Source organism: Cornus florida, unplaced genomic scaffold (assembly GCF_030987335.1).
Source record: "Cornus florida cultivar Cherokee Brave unplaced genomic scaffold, ASM3098733v1 CherokeeBrave_3.0.0_Hap2_Chr07, whole genome shotgun sequence".
In the NCBI taxonomy this organism is placed as follows: Eukaryota; Viridiplantae; Streptophyta; class Magnoliopsida; order Cornales; family Cornaceae; genus Cornus; species Cornus florida.
This window is the reverse complement of record NW_026775577.1, coordinates 16,765,428-16,773,859: the sequence shown is the minus strand read 5'-3', so window position 1 is coordinate 16,773,859 and position 8,432 is coordinate 16,765,428. Positions and strand designations below refer to the sequence as shown.

The window sequence follows — 8,432 nt, the reverse complement described above, 5'->3', positions numbered from 1 at the left end:
AAACAAAACGCATACCAAACGGGTATAGTGTGATAACACTTCTCTATCTTATTGGGTTTACATGCCACTACAGTATCTAGAATCTAAAAACACTACCCATTTGACATACAATAATATGACAACTGTTTTATGTAGAGGTATTTTGGATAGAAATCTAAACCATATTTCGTAATGAAAATTTATTTTGAAAAATTAAAAAATTTGATTTACTTCATCCACTACAATATAAAAGTACCCAATATTACTAATTGAGTGATAAGCGTTTGTGTCCAAAAATACCTATTATGTTATGAATTATTTCAAATCAATATCATCCGTTCAAGACATGATACGAGATCAATTTTTAAAAAAAAAAATAGTATCTTTCATACATTCCAAAAAGACGCTTAACATTAATGATTACCCAATTTCCATTCAACAGCCTGTAATTCACGCGGCAAACGAACTTCCCAAATCCAAATCGGAAACGAAGTAAAATAACAAACAAAAATTACAAAAAAATTTGCCAATTCTTTAATTTATTTTTATACTAATAATAATAATTAAATTAAAAAATTATAAAAATTATAATAGGGAAATTATTACATAACCGGACTCTTGCCAATCACTATTTGACTCTTAAATAAATAAATAAACTGAATATAATTTACACATTTAGGTGTTAAATAATTATTAATCTAACTAATCACTATTTGACACCTAGATGAAAAATTGAATAAAATTTATATACATATGATAAATTTATTTAGATGTATATTGGTTGGACCAATGATCTGAAATTTATATAATAATTTTTTTTATAATACAAGCCTTAGCAATTTCTATTGTTTTATGGTGAGTTATTATTACCTCATGCTTAAATAGTCTTTTTTTTTAGACTTTCGAACTTGGATAATTTTTTACTGTAATTCACAAATCGGTTTATATATAAATATATATATATATATTTTCCGGAAACTTATATATTTTCGTTTTTTCCATCCAAATGAAAGATAAACGGGCGATCTTCTAAAACCCGTTTCCGTTTCCGTTTCCGTTTCCCAACCCCCTTCTCTCTCTCTCTCCATCTTCTTCGAAAGTTTGTTTTGACCATCACCACCACCGTCCTCCTCTCTTTCGTCCCTTCTTCCTTTTCCCTGTAATGTCATTGCATTTCTCTCTCCTCTCTATCTCTTCATATGATCACTGGTAACCCAAAACCTTTGAGAAGCTCAACATAAGATGGGTATTTGCTTCTCGAGAACCAGAGTCGGTGGCTCAAACAGCAACAACAACGTCAAACACAACCGCAAAGACAACACCAAACCAGCAACAACAACTACATCAAAGAAACGAGACAGAAAATCGCGTCAGAAATCGAAAAATACCCAAGAGACCAATAAAAATCATCAACAGAAACAGAGGAATCCTCAGCAGGTTAGGCCGAGAGAAAAGGGGAATTCGAGGCTGCGAAGTGGGGTCATACCCTGTGGAAAGCGAACCGATTTTGGGTTCGCCAAAGATTTCGATAGAAAGTACTCGATTGGGAAACTATTGGGTCATGGCCAATTTGGGTATACCTATGTTGCCATCGACAAGTCTAATGGAGATCGTGTTGCAGTCAAGAGAATCGAGAAGAATAAGGTAATTTTTGTAATTTTTATCAATAATTTTATATTGGGTTTTGCATTTTTGCTATGTTTTTTGAAAATTTTCCTGCTTTATATGGCAATTCAAATGTGTGAAATTGGGTTCATTATAATTTTTGATTTTCCATATTTGTGGGGAGTTAATTTGGATTTGAAATATAGCTTTGTGGGTGTTTGGTCAAACCAGGAATATGTTATTTTGATTGGTTGGTGGTATTGATGATAAAGTATCCAACCTTTCCAAAAATGGGTAATTGATCCAGAGATTCTTTGTTTTCTGGATTTTCAATGAATATTTAGCAACTTTCTGATTGAGATTGTATATACACCTTGTTTGATGGAGTATGTGTTCGTTGGGTCACATCATTCATAGTTTTCTCTATTTTCTGATGAGTTCTTTGAGTGGGTCTTGAAAATTAGTTCTCATGAGAGCAATCTAGCATAGATGGGGGAGGATCTCGTTGGCACTAATATTTTTGCCACTTTTATTAGATTAAGCGAAATTGAGCTATTTCTTCAATTCGCAACTTCATTCTGCCTTCGTGTCTGCGTCACTAAAGAACAGATCTTTGTCCAATTTGAGTATAGTGGGGATCAATAGAGAATTTACTTTCTATCTTATCATTGACAGTGATGGTTAAATATTGCCTTTGTGTCTGCGCGACTCTGCGCTAACAAAAGAACGGAGCTTTGTCTAATTAGAGTACACTAGTGGGGATTAATGGAGAATTTACTTTCTATATTATCATGATTGTTAAATATAATCTCTAACATCAACAAACATTATTTTTCTCAAGATAATTAAAGTTCCTGTTTTCAGGATTTTTCTTTTTTTTTTTTTTTTTAATTTTTTTTTACTAAATGTGGAGCTGCCCCCTTTTGTTTTTCCTTTTTTGGTTGGTCCTTCCCGCATTCCACAAAATAAACTGTGGTTGATCTTTCTGCTACAACATTACAAGGGATACAATAATATATATTCTGCTGAAACTAAACTGTAGTTGACCGGCTTTAAGAAGGAGCTCCTGTCTGGAGCATTAGCATTACTGATGTGGCTTGGACTGTCTATTGTATTCCATCCACAACCTTGCAAATCAGGATGTATATTGATGCATACCATGTTCCAAATTCCAAGTATGTCTCTGTTAGCTTGCTTCTACAACTGTTTCTTCCTTTAATGTTGCTTTAGAAAGAGAACAATGTGGTTATTTGCTGGCTTATTTTGTTGGGTACTAGTTCTTGTGGTTAATATGACTGTTGGGATCATAGACACAATCAAAATGGAGAGTGCAGTTGAATGCGTAAGAGGCTTGAAACTTTTGAGAAAAAATTACCATTTTGATGTGTTGGTTGTTTGCTAAAGTTTATTTGGTTTTTATTGTTGTAATTCATTTGAATAAATTCTTGCCTTTGGTGACAGATGGTTCTTCCTGTTGCCGTTGAGGATGTTAAGAGAGAGGTCAAGATACTGCATGCCTTAGCTGGCCATGAAAACGTGGTTCATTTTTACAATGCATTTGAGGACGATTCTTATGTGTATATAGTCATGGAGTAAGTTTTGTTATTTGTACAATCTCTTTGATTTTGCCATTCATATTCTACATGTCCTTTTTTTTTTTAAGCTCTTTGGATTTCATATTTTCACCTTTTTATTTCTGTAGTGCATCAAAGTCCATGTCCTACAGAGAGCCCAAATATGTCACGTGCTCTATTATTTAGTTACTTTTTCCCAAAAAAAGAACAGTCATCTCAATTCACTGTGATTTAATTAGGTGGTTTCTTCACTTCTCTTATTAGGTTATGTGAGGGTGGTGAATTGCTGGATAGGATTTTGGGCAAGTAAGAATCTCAACTTTTTAATATGATGTAGCATCTATGGTCTGAAGTGTTTGCTGTTTGATATATGCTTCTGGTCTAAAAGCATGATTTACTTACTTTTGATGTTCTCTGATCAGAAAGGACAGCCGTTATACTGAGAAAGATGCCGCAATAGTTGTGCGGCAGATGCTCAAGGTTGCAGCTGAGTGCCATTTACATGGTTTGGTGCATCGTGACATGAAACCAGAGGTATTGTCAAAGTTAACTAGCAAACATGATATTTAGATTATGTTTCCTGGAGTCATGGTGCTTGATGGTGCTTCACTTATATTTTCTCTCTTTCTTGTAGAATTTTCTTTTCAAGTCACCAAAAGTGGATTCACCTTTAAAGGCTACAGATTTTGGTCTATCAGACTTCATAAGACCAGGTGAGTATAAGTTCTGGTACACTGAGGATTTCATTTGTCCTGACAAGGCATCATTTCGTTTTACATTTCTTATTATAATGATATGTCCTTGCTGTCCGATTCTTGTCAATTCTGTTATTCAACAATTATACTATACAATCTTTTTAAATTTCTTATATTTTTTCCTCTTATGTTCAGAGATTTCCATGGCTTTTGCCAAAAATATTTTGAGATAAGTCTTGGCTGTTTTAGTTATAGACCTCTGAAACCTTGCTTGCATGATTTTATAACTGATGCAGGGAAGAAGTTTCGAGATATTGTTGGCAGTGCCTACTATGTTGCTCCTGAAGTATTGAAACGTAAATCAGGGCCCGAATCAGATGTTTGGAGTATTGGTGTAATCACTTACATTTTGCTCTGTGGCAGGCGTCCTTTTTGGGATAAAACCGAGGATGGTATATTCAAGGAGGTGCAATACATTCTTAGCTTGGAAGTTAACATTTTCTTCCTGCTTTTAGTGGGATGAATTGTTTTTGCTTTAATTTTCTTTGGATTCAGTATAAGTATCATTATCACTGTTGTCCTTGCTTTAATCCCATATAAATAGATAGGGTCAGCTACTTGAATTATCTTTGCGCTTTCTTTTCAATTACAAGCCATTTCTCCAATTCTCCAATTATATTTAACTTTTAAAAATATTTCATCCCATAATCATGTTAGTTTCAGTTGGCCTTTCCATCTCTTACCTTCTATGCAAACTAAAGTTCCTCGTCATACTGGTGCATCTATATAATATAGGTCTTTGTTATATATGCTCATACAATCTAAGTCTACTTTGTCTTATTTTGTCACTACTAGGCTTCAAACATTTCTAATATTTCATTCGGGTTAGTCTTGGCTGGCCTCTTTGTTTCTTACCTTCTATGAAAACTAAACGTCCTCGTCATACTGGTGCATATGTAGTATCATATAGGTCTTTGCTATATATTTTCATACCATCTAAGTCTACTTTATAATGTTTTGTCATCAATAGGCTTCACTATTAAGAACTCCTTTACCCATATCTTTTCTAGTCACTCATACCATTTGTATTATTTCTGTTCAATTAATAGTGTGCTTTGCATGTCATTTAGTGACCTTATTTCCATTTCATGTTTATCCTTGAATTTTTATCAGTGAATTTTTCCCCCTAAATAACTTGATTACTTTTTACAGAGGAGGAAATTTGAACATTCTTCTTGTTTTGCTTCTGTAATTAGTATCCATATTAAGTTTTCAAATATTTCAGGTATTAAGGAACAAGCCTGATTTTCGTCGCAAACCATGGCCAAACATAAGCAGCAGCGCCAAAGATTTTGTAACAAAGTTACTGGTGAAGGATCCTCGTGCAAGACTTACTGCTGCTCAGGCCTTATGTATGTTTCTGATTGTTTTCTGAAAGAAGCAAATATTGTTTTAATGGTGTAGCATAAATTTGGATTTTAAAGAATTATCGATTCTTAACTGCTATTTGGACCGTGCTTTATTGATCGCATAGTGATTTATCAAAGTTTTAAATTATTATAGCTACCTCTCAGTGTGACATCAACCCTCTATGGATTGATGCCAAGGCCTGGGTTGCTGGGAGGAGATAGGCCTGCCATGAATCTTAGCAATACCAGTTGGCAGGTAGGGAAAGCTGCACAATAGGTGATGCAGTTTTAAACCCATGTAGCCAATGGAAAAAGCCAAACAAAGAGGTAGAAGGCCCTGTTTGGTACAAAGACCTAGATTTGTCTCTTAAGCATTTAACCATTAATAGAATCAAATGTGATTTCTATGACAATGTAGAATATTTTATATTAAGGATTTTTCTAGTGACTGGCACTTAAAATGTTTTGCCATTGCCGATATTATCTTACATTTGTCTTTTGTTGATAGTCAAACCATGTCTGTTGTACACTTTCTTACCCGTATACGATTGTAGTGTTCTAACATGCTCCAACTTTTCCAGCACACGCATGGGTTAGAGAAGGGGGAAATGCCTCAGAAATTCCTCTAGATATTTCAGTCCTATCCAATATGCGGCAATTTGTGAAGTACAGTCGTCTGAAACAGTTTGCTCTGCGGGTAAGAATTTTTTTTCCTTTGGTTGGCAAGTTCCATGGTACATCTTCAACAATGCTTTCCCTTTGTCATATTTATTTCAAGGACAATCTATTATCTTGCAGGCATTGGCTACCACACTTGATGACGAGGAGCTGGCTGATCTTCATGATCAGTTTGATGCAATTGATGTGGATAAAAGTGGCACTATTAGTCTTGAAGAAATGAGACAGGTATGCTTTCTTCACATTTTAATCGTGGAAGATCTCGAGTCGAAGAATTTACTTTCTTTGTTATTTCTAAATGTTGGGCATAATTAATCTAATCATGGAGTTTTACACTTTGATATTTGACACTTCATAAAGTTTATGAATTTGTCATAACATGTCTGGTTTTAATGTAGGCCCTTGCTAAAGATCTTCCTTGGAAGTTGAAAGACTCGCGTGTTTTAGAGATTCTTCAAGCTGTAAGTCAAAGAAGTGTCCAAATTTCAGCTCTTATTCGACACTATCTTTTTCCCATTGCAAACCCTTACGGTTCTAGACTTCTAGTCCCCCTACCCACAAAAATAAAATAAAATAAAATAAAATAATAAATAAGTACATTTTTCATTGCAGAATGACCACCCATTTTTATGTAGAAAGTCTAGATGTTCGATCATTGCAGTTCATGATTTTTTTTAAATTTTTTTCAATTGGCAAGAAACTCACACACCCGTTTGCCCCTACTGGGGACTTGAACCCTCACCATCCACTTTGGGAGGTAGAGGAGGTACCCTACGCTACAAGGCCCTTGGTATTGCAGTTCATGATTGTTCCTACCTATTATTTCCCTCTAGAAGTCCCAAAACAGCACTAATTCTTGACAGCATGATGTCTTATCTTCTTGTGAATGGTGTTTCTTTCTACAAATGGGATCCTGATGGGCTTTATTTGTTTGCTTGAGACAGATCGACAGTAATACTGATGGTCTTGTGGATTTCCCAGAGTTTGTTGCAGCGACCCTACATGTTAATCAATTAGAGGAGCATGACACAGAGAAGTGGCTGCAGAGGTCACAGGCTGCTTTTGAGAAATTTGATGTGGATAGAGATGGATATATAACCCCAGAAGAACTTAGAATGGTGAGGACTTAGTCTTGGCATTTCTGCACACATAACCAATGTTTTCATTTCATTTTCTTGCCTCACTAAACACAAATGAGGTTGGGATTTGGGTTGGCAGTAATACTGCAAGCCAAATCTATTATTTTAGGAACCTAGAAATATATATATATATATATATATATATATATATATCTATATATATATATTGCGGTCCTTCAACTCTAGTTTAATGTTTCTTTCTTGCCAATTGAAATTATATAGCATGAGGTCTTGTATAGATTTGATACATTGCATCTGGCAGCTAAGCCATAAAATTTGAAGGTTGGAACATCTAGCAGCTAAGCCATAAAATTTGAAGATTGTAATTGTTTAACCTGGGACACTGGTTTTAGGTCAAATCTTTCTTTGGGTCTAAATAGATTAATAGCAAATCTATTAATAAAACCTCATTGTATTCCATTTATTACAGTCTGAATCACATCCTTTTCCAGTTCAAAAATGCATGGGAACAACTCTAGCCTCGTAAATCATAATGTTTGTCCTCTTAACATTTTGCTATTGCCTTGCAGCATACCGGATTAAAAGGCTCATTAGACCCACTTCTAGAGGAGGCTGATATCGACAGAGATGGGAAGATAAGCTTACCAGAATTCCGGAGACTTTTAAGAACTGCGAGCTTGAATTCTCCACGAAAGGTGCCTAGCCCACATGCCCACCAAGCTTTCAGGTGAGGCAGAAAAGGTGTTCCAGAATTTTGTGACGGAAATGAGAGTAGGGTAAGAGAGGTGGAGTTCCTTTTAAAAAATCTGGTACTTGAAGATCATCAAGCTTACAGATGATGAATTCTCATCTGCTTCAGTCTCTTCTGCCATCTTGCGGGCGCGTCTTAAAAAAAAAAAGAAAAAAGAAAAAAAAAAGGGCAATCAGTGCCAGAAATCCGCAACGGCTCAAGAGGTGCTTGGGCTAAGAAGGGTTTAATGTAGAGTTGCCTGGGCTAAGAGGTGTTTAATGTAAAGAGTTGCTCTGGCTGTGTGTGGAAAATGGCTACATGTAGCATGGTCATATTAGTGTACATGATTCGTAGTGTTGGGGTTTCCTTGCAAAGTATAGCACGTGTTTATGATGTGTTACATGAGTAAATTATTAATGAAAATTGTTTGCTCTAGAATTCATTTATGTTATTTATTCTTTATACTATAGAAAAAGATAAATATGTTCATACTTGTAAAAGCCAGCAGTGTGAAAACTGTTCGAGACATTCTCACTATCTCATACCATTCAAGACAGTTGAATATGGCACTTGCTCAACTGTCATTATCTTTTCTCTATAAAGATGACACCTTTTGTCTGTCTAGATGATCATTTTTTATTTTCATGTCATGTTCAATCACA

General features: G+C 35.0%; 1 protein-coding gene across 2 annotated transcripts; it reads left to right on the top strand.

Annotated features, from left to right (window-relative positions):
* Positions 1-985: 985 nt before the first annotated feature.
* Positions 986-8,270, top strand: LOC132266595 (calcium-dependent protein kinase 28-like). Of its 2 annotated transcripts, XM_059767515.1 has the most exons (14): positions 986-1,623; positions 2,627-2,759; positions 2,862-2,926; positions 3,046-3,176; positions 3,423-3,464; positions 3,581-3,692; positions 3,793-3,871; positions 4,150-4,319; positions 5,139-5,265; positions 5,844-5,959; positions 6,061-6,168; positions 6,339-6,401; positions 6,885-7,058; positions 7,610-8,270. In XM_059767515.1, the coding sequence occupies exons 1-14, from the start codon at positions 1,222-1,224 to the stop codon at positions 7,769-7,771; spliced, it is 1,884 nt and encodes a 627-aa protein (XP_059623498.1). In that variant the 5' UTR covers positions 986-1,221; the 3' UTR covers positions 7,772-8,270. The 2 variants fall into 2 exon arrangements, with proteins under 2 accessions (XP_059623498.1, XP_059623499.1); XM_059767516.1 differs by lacking the exons at positions 2,627-2,759; positions 2,862-2,926.
* The last annotated feature ends 162 nt before the right edge of the window (positions 8,271-8,432 follow it).